The sequence below is a fragment of the Callorhinus ursinus genome, unplaced genomic scaffold (assembly GCF_003265705.2).
Source record: "Callorhinus ursinus isolate GAN/ISIS: 27379988/994484 unplaced genomic scaffold, GSC_fseal_2.0 scaffold8, whole genome shotgun sequence".
NCBI classification, from domain to species: domain Eukaryota; kingdom Metazoa; phylum Chordata; class Mammalia; order Carnivora; family Otariidae; genus Callorhinus; species Callorhinus ursinus.
Window position 1 is genome coordinate 12,762,669 of NW_027397070.1, and position 22,997 is coordinate 12,785,665.

At 35.7% G+C, this 22,997-nt stretch overlaps 1 protein-coding gene across 3 annotated transcripts in view; it reads right to left on the reverse strand.

Annotated features, from left to right (window-relative positions):
- RALGAPA1 (Ral GTPase activating protein catalytic subunit alpha 1) overlaps positions 1 to 22,997 on the reverse strand; it is a 253,647-nt gene that overhangs the window by 85,670 nt on the left and 144,980 nt on the right. For all 3 annotated transcript variants that reach the window (XM_073895099.1, XM_073895100.1, XM_025870163.2), the window contains 4 exons: positions 13,739 to 13,873; positions 13,154 to 13,337; positions 4,187 to 5,051; positions 1,784 to 1,855 (listed from right to left, as the gene is read on the reverse strand). In XM_073895099.1, the coding sequence (XP_073751200.1) occupies positions 1,784 to 1,855; positions 4,187 to 5,051; positions 13,154 to 13,337; positions 13,739 to 13,873 (1,256 nt within the window). The remainder of the gene's footprint in view (positions 1 to 1,783; positions 1,856 to 4,186; positions 5,052 to 13,153; positions 13,338 to 13,738; positions 13,874 to 22,997) is intronic.

Below are 22,997 nucleotides of genomic sequence, written 5' to 3' on the forward strand. Positions count from 1 at the left end.
GATCTTTTGACTATAATGAAGGGCTTAAAGAACAAAGAAGGTTTATAATAATTACTCTGAGAAACAAAGTAAGAAGTAAACAAGGGATAAGAAATTTGCCAAACAGTAGAGAAGGTATTGCTTAAGTAAAGGAGCATGAATCTACAGTAACTCTCTATATCACACTGGTTTGATCATTTTCTCTAGTAATATACTGCTGCCTAGGAGTAGAGAAAGTAGATGTTAAGAATGATTTGGATCAGGGGCGCCTGCATGGCTCAGTTGGTTAAGCCACAGACTCTCAGGTTTTTTTTGTTTTTGTTTTTTTTTTTAAGATTTTATCTATTTGAGAGAGAGAGAATGAGAGAGAGCACGAGAGGGAAGAGGGTCAGAGGGAGAAGCAGACTCCCTGCTGAGCAGGGAGCCCAATATGGGACTCAATCCCGGGACTCCAGGATCATGACCTGAGCTCAGGTCATGATCTCAGGGTCCTGAGATCCAGCCCTGCATCAGGCTCTGTGCTCAGTGGGGATTCTGCTTGAGATTCTCTATCCCTCTGCTCCTCCCCACCCAACTCACACGTGCGTGTGCTCTCTAATAAAATCTGAAAAAAAAAAGAATGATTCTGATCAGAGAATTGATTATAGTCATATATATATACATATATATACTTAAGTGGAAGAATAGTTTTGAGGATGTTAGAAATGGCATTTTTATAGCTGACAATGTGCAAGTCTGCTGACAGGACAAATGAAATCAGAGGTGGGTGGCAGACTGACTGTGGGAACAGAAAAAGCAAAAAACTAGAAACATAAAAGTACAAAACACCAACTGACTAAGATGTGAGAAAGTGAGAAATGGATATTAAGTAGGTTGTGGATTTGAGATCTCAGAAATACAGGTATTCAAAGTATTGCTTTATTAATGTGTTTCTAGTTATACTGCCAAATAATCCCTATCCATAAATTTTATTTAGAGTCTAGATAAGAAAGTAACATATATACATGTCAACCTTACAGAAATTCCAGTTGAGTAATATTTTGCAGTTTCTAGTACTGGTTTCCCAGAAGTCTTGTTCATATACTATACATCAAGAACCTAGATACCATTAAAATAATGATATAACAAGATTTTACACATCAAAACCCAAATGTAAACAGGTACATATCCAAGAGCTTAATGAGAAATCAGATTTATAGCAGTATAGTAACCTATATCCATGTTCTTTGCTCCATTAATATTTTTTGTATGTACTAGCCTTTTTTTTTTTTTTAAGATTTTATTTATTTTTTTGACAGAGAGAGACATAGTGAGAGCAGGAACACAAGCAGGGGGAGTGGGAGAGGAAGAAGCAGGCTTCCTGTGGAGCAGGGAGCCCGACGCGGGGCTCAATCCCAGCACCCTGGGATCATGACCTGAGCCGAAGGCAGACGTTTAACGACTGAGCCACCCAGGTGCCCCATGTACTAGCGTGTATTCACCAGTCATTTCACTTGAGACCTCCAAGACTAATCAAAAAGGGTATATTTGGAACGTCTAACTATGGGAAAACCAAAGGACATTTTTTAAGTTCAGTTAGATTTCTGCCATCAAAAGAATTCTGAAATGCATTAAAAAGGTATAAACTATTCAAAGATACCAAACATTTTAATGCAGCCCTGCATTTTTTTCAAAAAGATTATTTAAAGGTATAAGTAAATCAAATGTTTCTGTTCAGAAAGTCAACAATACAGTACTATTCACACATAAATAAAAATAGCTGACAGTTGCTAGTTATAAATCTGAAGGTCCTCCAACAACTTACCACTGTCTTGAATCCAAGTTCCTAAGTTCTCTAAGTAGTTTCTCATTTTTCTTCAAGAGATGAAAGCTCCTCCTAAATAGAGAGATTTATAAACATTTTCATCACCTTTGCAGTGAATGACATGACAGTCCCGGAAATACTTTCCATTCTACTCATGCAACTTTTAAACACTTTTCTTGCCTTTTCATACTTCTAACACAAAGGAGAACAGACCCTAAAAGAAATGTAAAGAATAAATGTCATTATTTCTACCAACGCCCTCATAGATTTCTGTCAGTGGATCATTACTGATAACTTCAATTTTTCCTTGCAGATGCTGTGAGCTTCTCAAACTCATATCCAGAAAAATGGATAAAAGTACTTGCAGGTTCCTTCTCAAGAGTTTCCTAAAAATATATAAGAAAGTTGCTCCTAATGAGAAATAAAATATTCACAAAATCTAAATCATTATCAAGTAAGCATATGTAATCCAGATGGAATTTGCTTTCTTCCTTATGTTACCTTACAGGTATTTTTTACACTATGAAGCAATGTAGACATTTTACCAAAAACATTCTTTATGTGCTAAATACGTACAAATTATATTCATGAAATCAATGCTTGCTGTGGTAAAATATAGCTTCCCACCTTTAATTTTTCTCAAGAGCCAATATACGGACCATCCTACAGCAAGAGAGAGTAGAATGTACTTACACGAGTGGCAATTACCTACATTTGGACATTCCATAAGGCAAACTGTATTCCTGACATGTCTTCCCCATAAAGCAGAGAATACTCCCTTCTAATAAATGGGTTTAAATTAAGATTATAAACACTAGTCAAGCAAGTAGAACTCCATTTCAGTGCTTCACCTGCATTTAAATTACTTTAAGATTTATTTGTCCAGTGATACCTGAGTTCCCCTCCTACTATAAATTGAACAAAAACAATAAATAATGCTGTGTCTTCCACATCCCTACAGCTTTTAGTATCACAGAAATTTAAAAAATAAATGTATAATGATGCTTTATACTAGTGTACAATTTGGTATTTTATGTACATTATCTAAATTCTCACCATTATTTGAGGTGGGAGTTATTTCCTCAACTTATAGCCTGAAGCTTAACAGTTAAATGACTCTAACCTGGTTCTTCTGATTTAAATCTAATGCCTTTTCATTTAACTCTTACCCAACTTACATGAATACTTTGTGTTAACTGCAAGCTTTTTGCAACATGTGTAAGAAAACAAAATTTAAAAAAATGAAATACAGATTCTTTTCTTGATTTGATGATAAATCTTGAGTTAACTTCTCTGATACAAACAAGAAAAGATCATATTGTTATTTGTCAAAAAAAACCCATTAGGCTTATGTGACATAATAAGAAATATGTATTTGGGCTCTGCCCCAGTTCCTGACACAGAGCTCCTAAAACTCTTGTTATTTCCTGAGCAATGAAGGTGACAGGAACATCTTACATAGAGTTCCTAAATCTCTTGCAATTTCCCTGGTAATAGGAGAATCTTTTGTTCTGATGAGGTGATGCTTGGTGGGCTCCTGGATAACTTTAGGATGGGGCTTGGTCATCCGGAAGCACAAACCATGATTAGAAGCTTGGAAATTTCAGCCACCCCTATGGGGAGGGGAGACTGGCTGGAGACTGAGTTAATAATTAATCATGCCTTTGTGAAGGCAATCCCTAAACCATGAGGTTCAAAGAGCTTCCTGGTTAGTCAACTCAATTCAATGTGCTGGGTCGGTGGCGGACCCCAACTCCACAGGAACAGAAGCTCCTGCACCTGGGAACCTTCCAGACTTCATCCTATGTACTTCTCCATTTGTCTGTTCATCTGTATCCTTTAACTACCTTTTATAATAAACTGCTGAACAGAAGTAAATGTTTTGTGAGCCATTATAGCTAATTATCAAACCTGAGGAGGTAGTTATCTGGTATTTATAGCTAGCTGGTCAGAAATATGGACTTTCAACTGGTGTCTGAAGTGGGGGGCAGTCTTGTGGGTCTGAGGCCTCAATCTGTTTGTGCTAACTCCAGTTAGTGCTGGACCTGCCTGGTGTGGAAAATCCACATATCTGGTGTCAGAAGTGTTATAAGAAAAAAAGTTTTTCCTATTAGCTTACGTGAAGGTTGGAAAAATGAGATTTTTTTTCAATTATATGAGCTGTAATTTCAAAGTCAGAAAGTTCTACTAGTCATTATGAAAATGTTAATAATTTATTGAGTTATCTTTTTATTCCCTTGAATCCTGATATAACTCAGTTGTCTCAAAAAAAAAAAAAAAATCTGTCCAAAAGCCAAAGAACTAATTGGTAGATAAAATTTAGTGGGGAAAAGAAGAGAAACTAAAATGCCTGACCAAAAGATGAATAAGACTAATGTTAAAAAAAAAAAATTTTATTCTTACCTTTTGTCCCAGGAATTCATTCCCAATATACTAAGAAGCAATCTGCAATAATAAAATGCTGACTGAGGCTTTTGAGGTGTTGGTTCATCTTGCTCCACAGCTTTCATGTTTAAGTCATTAAAGTGTTTCTCAACAAATTCTTTTTCCTCTGTGTGCTGCTTAAGGATTGCATTAATAACATCATTTTCCTGTTTTTCAGAAATGCACACAGGTTGTGGAGCAGGAATATTAAGTGAGATTCCAGTTCTCTGTAAGCATTCAGGACTAGTTATACCTAAATACTGCAAAAGCTCATCAAGAACATCTTCTTCATCTCTTATGGTATCCCAAGTTGGTACAGTTTCTCTAAATCCTCTTTTAAACTGGAGGGAAATCCCGTCATTTATTGTTATATCTTCTAAGCATTCATTAGATGTAGGAGGCTCTTCTGGCTTCTCTTGGCGAGACAATGAAAGTACAAGCGACGTAGGTTCTGACAAGCCACTCACAGGAGGTGGTCCATACAGGATAGCAGAATCCCATGAATATTTTCCGGAGAGATCACGTACTATGATTCTAACATTTGAATTGGCTGATGCAAGGCCAGCAGATAAACCTCCTCCGGGTATACTCTCTTCTGATCTGATCTGGATACAGGACACTAAGGTTGTATTGTTCAACACAAAGAACTGGATATTTGGACTCTCAAAGAGTTCAGGAGAAAGTTCAGTACTTTCACTGTAATGATTGTCATGATTTTCACACACCTGACTTGTTAACATAGCAGGACCACCACTCATTGGATAATGGCCCAAGTGATTTACCAGATGTGTAATAACAGTGCGGGCGGCTATAGATATTAATCCTTGTTGCATTTGAGTTTTCACTAGAAATAAGAAATATAAGTGAGTGGGAATACTGCTGCTTCCTAGGAAGTCATGTTAACAATGAAATTATTAGACAACAAATGGAGATTTCCTCACATTATCAAGATCATATTAAAATATTAGAGTAAATATGAATATTTCCAATTCAGATTCTGTACTACAGGAATGATGGCAAAGAAGAAAACTCTCTTTGATGAAGTTTTGTTAATTTTATGAAAAAGCCCTTTTTCAAAATTTTGCTTATGGAGTCATAATTTAAACTTAAGTCTTTATATGTAAATCATACTTTAAAAGAAGGATCGCAAGTATTATAAATCACCCGAAATCACTTAGTACACACATTAGAAAGCCAATGAAATCCAAATGATAAGTTTCTTATGAGTAAATTCAGAGAGACAGCATGCCTTAAATGTCATTTAATAATGGCTTTTATCGATGATATAAAAATTTCAGAGAAAAGTAATCCTTCACTAAACTTTAGTAGGAGTCAGAATCAATTAAAACCGCGAGTTGGTATAGCCAGTATATGCCACAAAAACTTTATTTTAAGGGAAAGCAAATTTTATGGGCCTGCTTATGTATTATATTTTTGTAAGATACTCTTCTGGGTCATTGTGACCTAGTCTGAGCAGTTAGGTAGTATGTAAGAAGCATTTTTCCTTCCTTCCTTAAACACCTTAGGGAAAACAAACAGATAAAGAGGATACCCATATGAGTAATTTTTTTAAAAAAAAACATACCAAAGAGTAAAAAAAGAAAACTCAAAGAATATAGCACTCAGAGGCCTGAAATGTCAGGACCTCAAGGAAGAGGAAAAGGGAAAAAGAAGGCAGAAAACACAGAGAATAAAGGGAGGAAGGAAGAAGTGGAGATAGACAATAACTTGTCAAAGCCCACTAGCCAAAGACTGCCAGTGTGACCCTAAGTAGGGCTGATGTGGAAGCCAGTTCTGAAATAAGTGGTATCAGGAAGTGGAGACAGTTCGGTGAGGATTATCTTGATACTTTTCATCCAGGAGGCAGGGGAAGAGCTGTCATTGGTAAGGAAGTACTCATCATTCACGTTAGGATGTTTAGTTGTGTGTTTGTATGTTTACTGTGTTCTTGTCTTATGTAATTATAGACATGATTGCAGAATGACTGTGTCTCCATAATGTTCTACCAGTCTTAAGAGTGATCTTGTCTGAGTATTGTTTATATTCTGAAAGGATTTTAATCATTTGGGAATACTATGGCCTACCTCCCATAATAAGTCTACATTTGATCTAAATCTAAATCTAGATTTGATCCTGATGATCAAAGCATTATCTACATGTAATAAATTCCTTAGTTTTAAGTGTACTTTGTGATGTATTTTGGTAACTGTACAGAACTGTGTAACCAGCCAACATAATATATAGTAAAATTCCCACATAAAAAAGAATAAATTTTATTTTATGTAAATTATATCTCAGTAAACCCTACTTTAAAAGTTTATAAGGACAGGGGCGCCTGGGTGGCTCAGTCGGTTGAATGGCTGCTTTCAGCTTAGGTCATGATCCCAGGGTCCTGGGATGGAGCCCCACATCAGGCTCCCTGCTTGGCAAGGAGACTACTTCTCCTTCTCCCCCACTTGTGCTCTCTCCCTCTCTCTCAAATTAATAAATAAAATCTTAAAAAAAGAGTTTATAAGGACATTAGCTTGTGCACTGCTCATATAATACTTAAAAAGAGGCAAGAGAAAAGAATAGTGTTACATCTTCAAGGCCACAGCCCTGAAGATTGGAACCAACACACTGGCTACAGGCAGAGATCAGCAAGAAACCAGCAGCTGTGCCATTAATAGCAAAAACATTTTCTTCCATTATTCCAACTCTAAGAAAGAACAGTTTTCTCTGGCCTTTGGTTGATTTTGAAATGTTAGAGTATCAAAATTTTAATCTTCCATTATCAATCAAGTTTGTTACTATATACATATGTATATGAATATTTTTCAGTTTACTTAAAAAGTTCCAATTACATTGAGTTGTTCTTCAATTATAAATATGGCTAGTTCTGAAAATCAGCTATTTAACACTAGATAACACTAAATGATTAACCTTAATTCAATCCTACATTTTTAAGACCATATGCAAGCCAAGTAAAAAGATATGTCACTGTATGATGAAAAACAGAGGGGTGGCTTGAATCTAGTGTCTGCTTTCCCTTCCCTCATAACAGAATTTAATGAACGTTCATGCCTTACACACAATTTAGCCAATACCTGTCATTTTGAACATGAGGACAAGTGGGTACACGAGTTAAGGGATTTATCTGCCATAGAAGAACAAGGCTGGTCTTTTGCTTCCCAGTTCAGTGTTATTTCCATCTTTACCACAACTCTAATTTTCATATTTTTCTTTTTAAAATGCCGCTTTCTTTTGGCAAATCACTGTGACATATGGAAATAATGAATTCAAAATTTATTTTTTCTTTGTATAGTAACTTCAAAATAGTATTTAGTGTAAATTACCATATAAAAGGGCGAGATCAATTGAAAAGCTCATTTAAATAAGACTAAATCACATTTTAAATGGTAATAAAAAATCATAATTAAAGACATTAAAAAATTTTTTGATGTACGAAAAAAATTTTGTTCTTTTTCCTTCTTCTTTCCTTTTGAGTGATAATCTTAAATAGGTGACTTGTTCTATGCAGTGAATCTTTTTTGCAGAGCATTTCTGAAGTGAAAGAATGTAATTTAATAGAAGCAGATCACAAAACAGAGACAAATTCCTGACACTGTCTCTGGTCTGAGCTGTGATCATGGACAAATCACATACAACACCTTAAACACCATTTTTCTCTAAAAATAATACAGATTTCTTATAAAGATGAACTGAAAACTCATATAAAAAATTGGATATAACAGAAGCAATATAAATCATTCAATTTTGAGGGCATTATAAGTAACAGAGGTTTTATGAGTTCCTTTTTCAAACTTATAAATAAACTGCAAGAACAAGCCCCGCTCTTTACCTACAACAAACCGCTAAGCCCAGGTACCTGTCCATCCTATACATCCTCTTCTCAAAGGAAGAGATAGTGGGAATGAAGTTCAAATGAGCTTGTTCACAAATCTGTCATAATTATTAACACTGAGAATACTTAAAAAATATATTTAGATTTTAAATGTAGGTAACAGCATTTTCTTTCCTAAGCTGCTTCTCTTCAGGATATATATAAATATGAGAGGATAAAAATATCTCAGCTTGTTAATTGGGCAATTTTATTTAGATTTTTTTTGAGTTATAAACTATAGAACGTATGTATCTCTCTTCTACATATCTATTTAGATATAAAGAAAATACATGAAATTCTCTAAATATTCAAAATGAAATTCTAAATAACTAGCTTTATGAGAAAATGCAACATGAAGATATCGATGCTTCTAAGGCTTTGTGTAACTGGCATTCATTTAAATAAGTCTATTCAGGGTTGTCATTTCAGATTGTCAGATTAAACAAACCCTACAGCATTTGCAGCAAACCCATAATTACAGATTATTATGGCATACAAAAGCAGCAAGACATAAAAAGCTGCAGCAATTCATTGCACTGTAATAGAACATGCAGAGGAAGTTAATTTTGGCAAATGCTTTAAATATTAGCTTTGCATAATATGTATAGGTGAAACTATAATTAGGACAGAATGAATCCTTTGGAGCCTTTCACTCTGACCCTGCAAATGATGACTTTTTGCTAATAAGACTACTGCCATTTGACAAAAAGCCAACTTTACTACCTTGCTTTATTATTTAGTGAATTTAATAATTACAGCTACTCCTGCCAACAGTTCTCAAATCAGACTTGTTCAATCCAATACTGAGCTTATTAGGGACACTCTATGTTTAGAAACCTTTGGCCAAAAAAGTACTTGAAGATGATGAAGCATGCCTTAGAGAAGGGCACAGTGATTAGTCACTTTGCCATGTTAAAAAAACACAACAACACAGCATGTAGTCACTACAGACCACAGAATCACCTGCTGTTGGCCTACAGCTGTTCCTAAAAGGGTCTGCATTTGTCTGGTCTTTTATATCTTTAAGAAAGTCCAAGGGTACAACTTAATACATTTAGAGAATAATGCTCCAAAGAGTATTTGGTATCAATATAAAGTTCTCCTATTTAAATCTTTACTTTTGTATCTTCTCCAGTGATTATTAATGGTATAGATTTTGTCTGAAATACATTAAAACCTCTCTTTACATAAGTAAACTATTTATTTCACTGTTTAACAAGTGCGCTATAATACCCTCAATCAAACTTTATCATTTTACCCTAAAAAAAAACAACTAATCTTTTCATATAACTTTGTTTTCAAGTAAAATAAACACTCCTTTTTACTATACCAAATCTAAAGAAATAATATGTAAAGTTGCCTACATATCAATTATGGTCTAAATTATTTTGCTATACTATACTTCCCACAGTATATCTTTACTATATCTGAGATAAAATTTATATCTTACATTCCTATTTCACTTGTATACAGCTGACCCTTGAACAATATGGGGTTTAGGGGTGCCAACTGCCCCCCATGCAGCTGAAAGTCCATGTTTAACTTTTGACTTCCTAAAACCTTAACTCCCAATAGCTTACTGTTGACAGGAAGCCTTACCAATGGCATAGCAGGTGATTAACACATATGTTGAACATTATATGTATTATATACTGTATTCTTATAATGAAGTAAGCTAGAGAAAAGAAAATCATAAGAAAGAGAAAATACATTTATAGTAAGAAAACAAACAAAAAAACCCAAAACCCATGTGTAAGTGGACCTGCACAGTTCAAGCCTTGTTGGTCAGGTCAACTGTATTTGTGTTTTGGACAAACTATTAGCAACTTGTGGTCAACCCCAAACTCTAGCCCTATTTCTCTGATGTGTAACTTCCTATCTTCACTTGCATTCTACATCACCAATCCATTATCATGGCCACATCTTAGATGTCTTAATCATTTATAACTATTCCACCTTTAAAAATCAAATTCCTCCTTAACAGCTTACTCTTACCACAATCAACTAATCTAGTGATTTTCCCATTCTGTTTTGTAGAACCCTTGGAGAATGCTTTTGGAGATGGACAGAAGAGAAGTCAGTAGGATCCCAGTAGGATCTGCAGCCCACCCTGCTGCAGCTCTACTTCTAGAAGTTTTACAAATTGGGCTTCCTTGTGAAATTTATTTTATGTAAAACTCCTTGTGAAGGAGTTCTACTGCTTAAAAACTCATTTTAAAAACTACTGTCTGTAAGACTGTTGAATCACAGACCTGTACCTCTGAAACAAATAATGCATATGTTAAAAAAAAAAAAAAGAAGATAGCAGGAAGGGAAAAATGAAGGGGGGGAAATCGGTGGGGGAGACAAACCATGAGAGACTAAGGACTCTGTGAAACAAACTGAGGGTTCTAGAGGGGAAGGGGGGTTGGGAGGGATGGGCTAGTCTGGTGATGGGTATTAAAGAGGGCACGTTCTGCATAGAGCACTGGGTGTTATACGCAAACAATGAATCATGGAACACTACATCAAAAACTAATGATGTAATGTATGGTGATTAACATAATAAAAAAAAACAACAGGGCACCTGGGTGGCTCAGTTGGTTAAGCCACTGCCTTCGGCTCAGGTCATGATCCTGGAGTTCCGGGATCGAGTCCCGCATCGGGCTCCCTGCTCAGCGGGGAGTCTGCTTCTCCCTCTGACCCTCTTCCCTCTCGTGCTATCTCTCATTCTCTCTCTCAAATAAATAAAATCTTTAAAAAAAAAAAAAAAACAACAAACTGCTGTCTTAACATACTGATGCTCTCTGTGATTGTAAACCTCAGCTGCATATTAATCACCTGCAAAGCTTTAAAAAATCCTAGCTATCCCAAAACAAGATTTCAAAATCTCTATGGATGGGAACAGAGCAGCAGTAATATACAACTAAGACTGAGAATCACTGTTCTTTTTTTTTTTTTTTCTTGAGGGAGAGAGAGTGTGTGAGAGATGGAGAGAGAGCACAGAGGGAGAGGGAGAAGCAGGCTCCCCACTGAGCAGAGAGCCTGTTGCGGGGCTCGATCCCAGGACCCTGAGATCATGACCTGAGCTGAAGGCAGCCACTTAACTGACTGAGCCACCCAGGTACCCCTTGAGAATCACTGTTCTAACTTATTACCAATATCTATGTTATGATTCACTGGATCATTCCATTTTCTTCTAACTTATAAGACATTTCCAAGCATCAGTTTAATCCTCACCAAGCCTAAATTCCATGGCTAAATCATATAGGAATACTCTGAAAGCCATAGTTCCCATGTTTTTCCACCACATCCACCTTACTGAATGCTGACTAGTACAACCAAAACTTTGTAGTTTCCATTTTCTGTTGGACTCTCAATAACTTCTGCCAATTCCCTTATTTTACTTCCATTTTCTTCTTCTTTCTGGGTCAGAATAAGGGCTAATATTAGCACCTATACTTTCTAGCTCACTCTTCAGGAACTTCACCATACTAATGATCACCTTCTCATCTTCCTTCTCAGCTTATAATTAAAAGTTCAATTCTCTTCATCCTTAGAACTCCTTTACCCCTGAATTACCCTTTAGCTCACCACTGTGTTACCACTTTTCTTTTTTACACAGTCAAGCTTCTGTAAAGAGTACTTTTGATAAATGGTTCTATTTCTTTAACTACTCCTTGCTCCTCAACCAGCAGCCATCCACTTCTCCCTCCTACTTCTCTGCTGAAATTAAAGCAGACATATTTTTCAGCCTTTCTATATCTGACCTATCACTTAATAACAGTGCCGAGTCTTTTAAATACCCTTTTCATGTTTTTATTTCTCAGAAATTACTCTCTCCCAGTTTTCCTTCCTTTCCAACTTTTCTCAGAACACACACAAACACAGGCATGCACGCATGTGTGCGGACACATGTACACACACACACGAATAAATATTCCTAACAATGACCTCTCTGCTATATCTGACATCTGCATATACAACAAACTGCCTGCTAGTGGTCTTCATGTGTATAATCAACAGGCACCCCAAACTAAACCCTTTCCAACACTGCCCTCCTCATTTTCCCTCTCAAACCTCTAACCTTTCTCATATTCTTGGTCTACTTTGTGGGAAATCTAACCAATTTAAGCCTTTAGCAATTCTTGTTTGGCGTACTGCAACAGCCTCATCATTGGTCTCTCTGCTCCTGCGTTAACCTCCCTAAAACCAATCTAACATACCAAAGATCAGCAAACTCCTTCTGTAAGGGGCCAGATAGTAAAAATTTTCAGTTTTATGGACCACATGATCTTCGCAACTGTAGAACACTACTGTTGTTGCACAAAAGCAGCCATCATGATATAAAAATGAACAGTATGGATGTAAATAAAACTTTATTTACAGAAACAGGTGGAAGACATGGGCCATATAAAATACTGTTTTCAAACTGCTCTTAATACTAAATTTATCATGTATATAACCTTCTTAAAAACCCTTCAATAACTGCTGGTTCCTCTGGGCTACCTCCATAATTCTAAAATGTAGTTTTACTTTTATACTCATATTTATTTATTTACATCTTTCCCTTATATCAGAAAGTAAACTCTCTGAATGTAGAAACAATGTGGCTTAAAAAAAATGTTACTGAGTTCACTACCTATCAAGAACTATGCAAAGGGTTTTACACATCCTATCTTATTCAGTACTCAAAACAACCATGAAGGAATGAATATTATTATCCCCATTTTACAAATAAGGAAACAGAGCCATTCAGCTAGTAAATGAGAGTTAAAATTCAGTACCACATCTGTTAGGCTCCAAAGCTAAATCTGTTATTCCATTATATAAATTCTATGATGTATAAAATATCAAAAAGAACTTATCAGAATAACTTAACTAGAAGTATAAATGGAATGTCATCACATATAATCTTAGTAACTATGTTTCTGAAGTTCTTAAAATAATTTGGTATAATATACATGATGAGGTAAACAACTACAAAGTAAGATATATCATCTCTATTATTTCTACCTATGCCCTCAAATCATATTTTGAGAGAACACAAGAAATAATATGGTCCTGAAGTGAATTCATTTTACCTTCTGTCACTGGCTGAAGCTTAGAAGATCGTTCTGAATCCGGAGAGTGCAGAGGTTCAGGCTCTTTTAGACTTTCCAAATGCATAAAAGGATCATAATCTACAGATGCCAAATCAGAGAGGCTCATTGGAAAATACCTTGGATTGCTAAAACACTGAGCTCCATAAACACACCCATGTAATACCTGGAAGTATGAGGAAAAACATAGTTTTCCTTTTCAGTGAAGATAAATAAAAGGGAAAAAAATGTCAACTGGTAATATAAGAGCTTGACAAAATTTTTAAGCATTTTAAAACTTAGTTCTTCAATCAAGGTAAATTTAATACTTCTTAAAAAGAAGAATGAATAAAATTTAACTAATGATTCTCACATTCAACAAATATTTGACTCCTTTCACAAATCTGCAGTGAAACAACTGTGTCTTGTAGGAAGAAGTTTTAATTATCCTTAGGTCCTGTAGGATAAATCTACATTCTTAGAAAATACCTAGCTCTAAAAAATAAGAATGTAATACTAAGAAATATGATTTCTTTCAGTTTTAAAAACTGTTGGTTACCAAATAAACAATAAAGCAAACAAGTTGACCTTATAAATGCAATTGAGGACAGATTTTTCTATTTTATCATTTTCTGCTCCTGTAGCATGGACTGGTTGGAGCAGTGTCTTTAGAGGTAAGGCCATAATCCAGTCCAGAAGGCACAGAAGTAAGGACACCACCAACTGTAACAAGAACAAAAGACAATTATTATTGTAAACTCATAAAATAAGACCTTAATATTTTTAACAGAAATTCACCAACTTACTTTTTGTCTTCCAAAATTTATTTCAGGAACTATCAATCCTAATTCTACTATGAATATTTACTTAGATCTAACTGATTCTAAGATATTGTATGTGAGTATTATTGTGGGTTTCTTCCTTATATTTTAGAGCCAGTACAATGAAACCTTAAACATAATAAAAACAGGACTACCAAAATTACTTTAAAATTACTATAAAAACACTGAGCTTAGGGGCACCTGGGTGGCTCAGTCATTAAGCATCTGCCTTCGGCTCAGGTCATGACCCCAGGGTCCTGGGATTGAGCCCCGCGTCGGGCTCCCTGCTCAGTAGAGAGCCTGCTTCTCCCTCTCCCTCTGCCCCTCCCCCTGCTTGCACGCTCTCTCTCTGTCAAATAAATAAATAAAATCTTTAAAAAAAAAACAAACACTGAGCTAAAACGAGGACATCAATTAGTCGACTATTTAAAACTGTTCAAGGAATGCAACACAAATGAAAGGTTTGAGTTCATAATATATTACAATCACTTCTACATTCCTTTTAAAGAACAAAAAGAACCAATAAAACATTACAAAACTGATATCGTCAGTACAACCAGAAAATAGAACATCTAAACTTCAAATTATCTGTAGGTAGAAAGTACAAAGCAAATCCCAGCAAGCTTTTCCCCACTCCCCCATTCAAACTTCCATGAAGAGCAAGGGCAGTTTGGGAAAAACTGTAAAAGAGAGAAAAGAACTAGGTACAAACCTAAAAATCAAGCCAGAAAGAAAAAGTCAAAGTGTGAGAATACTGTGGTTAAAAAGGACTTAAAAGTACACACACAGGAAAGGTAATGTTTTGGGGGAGAAGAATTTTTAAGAGGGAATAGGGAGACATCCTGTGGAAATCATGTAGTAAAAAGAAAAAGCAAAAGAGAAATTTAAGACTTAAATTTTAAAAATTGTGGACGTGCGGCACCTGCGTGGCTCAGATGGTTAAGCGTCTGCCTTCAGCTCAGATCCTGATATCTAGGTCCTGGGATCGAGCCCTGTAGCAGGCTCCCTGCTCAGTGGGAAGTCTGCTTCTCCCTCTCCCTTTGCCTCTCCCCTACTTGTGCTCTCTCTGTCTCTGTCTCTCTCAGATGAATAAAATCTTAAAAAAAAAAAAGGCTTAAAAAATTGTGGACCTACAACTTCTTAAAAAGCATCATCCAATAAATTGATGGTCCTTTAATTCCTCTCCTTAAAAAGACAATAAACACACTATACTTTGTGGAACTACCAGAAGAGGGAGCTCTTGAAGTAGGAATCTTGTAAACCGTCCCAAGCCACCAATCTTGCCCACAAAAATGAAGCAGTCTTCATCTATATAATTATAAAAACAAAAAATGAGAATCTAAGCAATTCAGCTGATGAAACCCCCACACAAAAAACACAATTATGAAGCAGAAGAAAACTACAACATTCTAATCTAAATTAGAAATTATCAAACAGCATTTAGATATGGGGGACAAAGAAATCTTAAATCTTAAATCAGAAATCAAAAACTAAGAAGAAATAGACCAAGAAAGGAAGAATCGTTTCAAGTCAGGAAAAGAAGTAAAAGGACAAAATTTAGAAATGAAGCCTAAATTATAAGGTGCCTAAGGAAGAATAAATTTGAAAAAAACAAAAATAAAATACAAATAAATAAATATAAATAAAATAAAAATAAAATAATACAGGGCACTGAAGAACAGTGGGGTAACAACTAAAAGAATAAAAATGAGATTTAGAAAAAGATAAAAATTGTCAGAAAATGATTGAAATAGAAGATAGAAAAAGAATATCCAATTTACATACAACTGGAGTCTCTGAAATACACATGTTAAAAAAGTCCATCAGAAGCCAGGATAAACTGACCTGCAATAATCAACTCTAACACATATCCTGATAAAACTTTAAAAGTAAGACTTCAGACATAAAGAAAAAATATCCTTAGGGCCTCCTAGAAAAAAGATGAAATAATTTACAAGGGCAAGAGAATAAAATTGGCATCAGACTTCTCAAAAATAATGCACAAAGCAAGGCAACATTAAAAGAAATAAATTAAGGTAAATGTCAATCTAAGGATTCTATATCTAACCAAGATGTTTCTCAAGTATCAGGGTTACAGAAAAAGTTTTAAATAAACAAGCACTCAGGGAATTTTGTATTCATGAGACTATCTTGAAGAAGAAAGATGAACTTCATCCAACCAAGTAGCAAAAAGAATGGGAAGTATCTGCTTTATTTAGTTATAGAGCTAAGATTAAAAAAATAAAGGTAGAGATGAGTGGGGAAGAATCATTTATTAAATGACATATGCTATATGTGATATGTAGAAATAAAGTAACTAAAAATGGAGGCGAAAGAGAGTAAAAATAAAATAAGTTCATTTATTAACATACAGACAATAGATAGGAGAGAAAGGATACCATTAAATAATCACAACCACATAAAACGTGTATTAAAAAATAAGAGCTTACTTAAGAAAGCAAGGGAATAAGGTATACACAGAAAAGTAATTTTAAAAAGGTATACACAGAAAAGTAATCAAAAGAACAAAGTATAAAATTTCCTGAATACCAAAAGGAACTTAAAAAAATAAAAGAACAAACGAAATATATCATGTAGAAAAAGAAACACAGAAAATGCAATATGCAAATTAGAATTAAATCAAAAAGAATTAATGTTAAAAGTTGCAATTCAAAATGTTCAAAATAAAGATAAAACATTTATGAATATCTATGTATCAAATAACATAGTGACTATCTTTACAAAGCAAAAACTACAACAGATGCCAAGGAAATACAGAAACATTAAGGAGACTTTAACACACCACTCTCAGTATAAGACAGATCGAGTGGATAAAATACAGGCATACTTCATTTTATTGCGCTTCACTTTACAGATAGTGCATTTTTTTATAAATTGAAGGTTTCTAGCAATCCTGTGTTGAGCAAGTCTATGAGCACCATTTTCTGACCACATTTGTTCACTTCATGTCTCTGTGTCACATTTTGGTAATTCTCACAATATTTCCTACTTTTCATGATTACTATATTTGTTATGGTGATCTGTGATCTTTGATATTATTACTGTAATTGTTTGGGGGTGCCACAAACCATGTCCTTATAAGACAGCAAACTTAATCAGCAAACGTGTTCTGACTGCTCCACTGACCAGCCGTTCCCCCATCTCTCTTCCCGCTCCTCAGGCCTCCCTATTCCTTGAGACACAACAATACTGAAATTAGGCCAATTAATAATCCTACAATGGCCTCTAAGTGTTCCAGTGAAAGGAAGAGTCACATGACTCTCACTTTAATCAAAAGCTAGAAATTAAGTCTAGTGAGGAAGGCATGTCGAAAGTCAAGACAGGCTAAAAACTAGGTTTCTTGCGCCAAACAGCCAAGCTGTGAATACAAAGAAAAGCTTTGAAGGAAAGTAAAAGTGCTACTCCAGTAAACATGAATGTTGAGAAAGCGAAACAGCTGTATTGCTGATAAAGAGAAAGTTCTCTGGTCTGGATGGAAGATCAAACCAGCTGTAAAACCCCCTTAAGTCAAAGCCTAATCCAGAAGTAGGCCCTAACTCTCTTCAATTCTATGAAGGCTGAGAGAGGTGAGGAAGCTACAGAAGAGAAGTCTGAAGCTAGAACAGATTGATTTGTGAGGTTTAAGGAAAGAAGCCATCTCCATAACATAAAAATACAAGGTGAAGGAGCAAATGCTGATATAGAGGCTGCAGCAAGTTATCCAGAAGATTAGCTACACTAAACAACAGATTTTCAATGTACACAAAATAGCCTTCTATTCAAAAATGCCATCTAAGACTTTCATAGCTAGAGAGAAGTCAATGCCTGGCTTCAAAGCTTCAACGGACAGGCTGCTCTTCTGATAGGAGCTAATGCAGCTAGTGACTTTAGTTGAAGTCAGTGTTTATTTACCATTCCAAAAATCCTAGGGCCCTTAAGAATTATGCTAGATCTATTTTGCCTGTGCTCTATACATGGAACAACAAAGCCTGGATGACAGCACATCTGTTTACAACATGGTTTATTGAATATTTTAAGTCCAAGAGCTTTGATGGAGATGCACAATGAGATTAACGTTGTTTTCATTCCTGCTAACACAACATCCATTCTGCAGCCCATGGATTAGGGAGAAATTTTTATTTCAAGTCTTATTGTTAAAGAAATACATTTCAGAAGGCTACAGCTGCCATAGATAGTGATTTGTCTGAAGAATCTGGTTAAAGTGAATTGAAAACCTTCTGGAAAGGGTTCACCACTCTAGATGTCATAGAGAACATTCATGATTCATGGGAAAAGGTCAAAAATATCAACATTAATGGGAGTTTGGAAGAAGTAAGTGATTCCAAACCTCATGGATGACTTTGAGGAGTTGAAGATTTCAGTGGAGAAAGTAACTACAGAATTGGTAGAAATAGCAAGAGAACTACACTTGGAGCCTGCAGATGTGATTGAATTGCTACAATCTTCATGATCAAACTTTAATGAATAAGGAAGGAGTTGCTTCTTATGAATGAGCAAAGGAAAGTGGCTTCTTGAGATGAAATCTACTCCTGGTGAAGATGCTGTGAAGACTGTTGAAATTACAACAAAGGATTTAGAATACTACATAAACATAGTTGATAAAAGTGTTTGAAAGGACTGACTCCAACTCTGAAAGTTGTTCTATACTATGGGTAAAATGCTATCAAACAGCATTGTATGCTACAGAGAAACTGTGGGAAAAAAAGAGAGTCAATCAATGTGGCAAACTTCATTGTCTTATGTTCAGAAATTGCCACAACCACCCCAACCTGCAGCAATCACCCTGATCAGCCATCAACACTAAGGCAGGACCCTCCACACTAGCTAAAAGATTACAATTCACTGAAACCTAAGATGATAGTTAGCATATTTTTGACAATAAGTTATTTTTAAATTAAAGTATATATACTGTTTTGGGGGGACATATTGCTACTGCACACTTAATAGACTATAGTGTAGTTTAAACTAACTTTTATACACATATGCATTGAGAAACCAAAAAATTCATTTGCCTTGCTTTACTGAGTTATTCACTTTACTGTGGTAGTCTGTACCACAGACTACCAAGTACCTCCAAGGTATGCCTATATAATCCATATGAACAAAACTCATTTGAGATCTTCAATAATACTTAACAGTATTAAAGAGATCTTGTCACCAAAAGAGCCTGAGAACTGATAGTACAGAATCTTAAGAAACAGACCCAAGTAATTTCAGAAATTGACTATTCACTAAAGGGAAAAACAGAACTTTTTAATCTGGTTATTCATTTGGAAAAACAACAAAAATGGTATCTGTGTCTCAAAACATACAGAATAAACTTCAAATGGATGATGGATAAAAATGTAAAAAATGAAATTATACAAGCACTAGAAGAAAACATGGGTGAATTCCTCTTTATCCAGGTACAGAGAAAGGCTTTCTATGACTGAAAATTCAGACAATGAAAAATAAATCGACTACATAAAAACTGATGTTTTCCATGATCCCCCCCCCTAAGAAACAATAACAAAAGTCCACAGAAACAAAAGCAAAAGACAAATGGGGGGAAGAAAAGAAAATATTTGTAACATATATGACAGTTAAGACATCCCTAGTACATAAAATTTGAAGGGAAAACACTAAAACCTGACAGAAAATATAAGAAGATATGAATAGACGGAGCGCCTGGCTTGGCTCAATTGGTGGAGCATGCAACTCTTGATCTTGGGGTTGTGAGTTCAAGCCCCATGTTGGGTGTAGAGATTACTAAAATAATAAATAAATTTTTAAAAAAGAAAAGGAAGAGGATATAAATAGATGATCCACAAAAATAAAATTAAAAGTTAGGCATTAGTAAATAGGATATTCAACTTCACTTATTAAAAGAGAAAGGTAAATGAAAAGTACAGTGAGATGCCCTTGATCCCCCATCACACTGGCAAAAATTTCCAAATAAGACACTGTGGTTGAGACTCTGGGCAAACACACTCACAATTTGCTTCTGGGAATGCCAACATTTAACAAAATTACCTATCTGTTTACCTCCTGACCCAGCAATTCCACTTCTAGGAATACACCCTGAAGACACATTCCAATTACGTAAAAATATACAGGCACAAAGGCAGTCACTGCAGCATTCTTTGCAATTACAAAATTCTGAAAAAACACTATACATCCATACATAGGAGAGTGAGCTGAATAAACTACAATAGTCACACAATGGAGTAATAATACTATATAGCTGTAAAAAAGAACAAGGAAGATCTTTATGAATTGATGTATTGTGAATTTCCAGGATATTCTGTAAATAAAAAATCTCAAGTACCAAAGAATATCTAGAATATGACATTTCTTAACAAGGTGGAAAAAAATATAAATGTATCTGCTCATTTGTACAGAAATAAAGAATAGATAAAGCATAAACTAAAAAAACAAATAAAAACAACAGGGAGAAAACACTAAAATTTAGGAATACAAACTGAAAAAATAACCTGAACTATATTTGAAATGAATTCTATAACCACACTGAAGTGAGGCTAAGGGGAGGGAGAAGTAACCTAAATAACTTTTAAACACAGCTTTTGAACTATATACTCTCTTGGTAATTATATACAGGCATAAATATATTCTGAAACTGCTTTTATTTTTCTAACACTGCACAAAGTAAATATACTGTGGATGACTGTGGATAATGGGAGCTAGGTTCTCATTACTGGGGCAGGTAGTTACAAATATGTAAAGGGGGAAGACAGACTGAACCTTGTGGTGCCGGACTGGAATCAGAGGTGTCAAGGTAAACTCATGGTGTTTTAATACACACAAAGAAATACAGATACGCATATATTACATATATACATAAAATACATATTATACATTTGTGTGTATTTTTTATTTTCTTGCTCTATCTGGTGAGAGGGCCTAACCACACACACACAACCCAATGACCATGTAAACACCTAGTTCCTAGATCTTTATTTGAGAATACTATTTCCACTCAATGGAACCAGAGTTACTTGGGGAAACGGCTAATTCCAGTACTGGGGCAGGGAAAATACAAGATGAGTCTGAAAAATTCTGTGATGACAGAATTTAAGGATACACTAAAAGAACAATGAGGAGGATATAACAAAAAGGACAAAGAAGTCAATTTAAAGGGCATTCCCACTGGCTAAATCTGGAACATTTTGAGCTTCGAAATAATGACAGTAAAAAAACTAAGGATTATAATCCATTGCATAAAAGAAGAATCATGATCCCACACTGGTAAGATGGAGAGGGCTAAGAGAAAACTCTTCCTTATCACAGAAAACTAACTAATGAATGTAAAAGTAATGACAGAATCAGGAAATCACCATTTGGAACTATCATAACAACATTTAATTCTGGTAAGAGTTATCAATGGCTAGCAAAACTACTTAGTAAAGGTTTAAGGAATAATAGGATATTTATATAGTTTCAAAGTGTCTTCCTACAAGATACTTATTAATTGGAAAAGGTAAAATAGCAGCCTGGTTCAAGCTCTTAGCTGTCCCTCAAACCTCTGTGACTATCCAAGCTGTGTCCTAAAAGGGTGGGAAACGCCAATATACCTATTCAGGTTCCTGAAGTACTACTAATTGCCTACCCCTTCGGCTCCCTGATGCAGGCTATCTGGAAGGCTGACTTTCAGGAACAGCAGGGAAGTTGGTATATTAGCTATGCAGTCTAGCCCCTAACAGAGAAACAGAGCTGGCTATTTTTGCTTACTCATTCTGTGCTAAGCCAGAGGAAACAGTGGCTGGGAGTGCTGGTGCAAATATAACCACCACTGTTTTGTGTGTTTCTAGAGAATTCATGAATGCCAAGTTCCGTCCGCTCCCAGAACTAGGTGATTTGGGAGCTACTCACCTAGTGCTGACAAGTTCCTTCTAGGGAAAAGCTGGAGACCTGGTTTTATTATTGGAGCCAGATGCAGGGAGAACACAGGGGAAGTGCCCTCTGGTTCTAATGGGCTTCCAGGGGGACTGCAGTCAGCACCTAGATGAAGGCTGATTAGAAGATGGACCCTCAGGCAACAGCTGGGAAAATATGCAGTCAAATTCTTTATAGGGAAAGAATGCCTGTTCCCTCTGTGATGAACGCTGGGGGAATAGCAATAGCAGGTGCTCACACTCCTGTTAAACAAGTGTTCCTTTGTTTCCTGTAGTTCTGTGGGACTTGTGAATACAAGCCCTGTTGGCTTTCAGAGCCAGGTGATTTGGAAGCCCATCCCTGGCATGGCAGACTTAAAAGCTGGGGTGCTAGATGTGTGGTCTAAACCCTTCTATCCTCAGAGAGACCCTGGCAGTTGGGGGTTCTCTCCTGAGTGTGCCAACAGTGGGGTTTATCATGAGAATGTTTCCTATGTAGTTTGATGTGGGTATTTTCTCAGTTGCCTGATGTGTAGGATCATTCAACTAATTTCTGGATTTCTCTCAGAGAGAATTGCTCCATGTGTAGTTGTATCTTTGGTGCATCCATAGGAGGAAGAAAATTCAGGAGCCTCCTATGTCTCTATTTTGGTGACCCCTGCTCTGTTATTCTTCAAGGTGTTCACTTCGCTAATAACTCTTCTTACTCTGTAACTTCTCCTTAAGTGATCATATATATTCCCATAGTTTAATAGTACTCATGTGTTGATGATACCAGTAATTTTGTTTCCAGCTTCAAATTTACTACTTTAGGTATGGAGTTGCTTTGCTGGTGGTTTTACTGGGCAATATTCCTTACATGCAACACAATGAAAACTGAAATTCATCTTTCTCCAACAACTCTGCTCTTTTGAGATTTCAACACCATACGATTAAGAGATGCTGACACTGAGATCTGGAGAACAGAATGCAAGATTGGGATGTGAAAATGGAAAGGAATAAAATAATTTTCAGAGGAAATGAACAGAATCTAGAGAAGTGTTGATTAATAGAACTTTGTGCAATGATGGGAATGGTATATATTTGTCCATGTGACTATTAGGCACTTGAAATGTGGTTAGCACAAATAAGGAA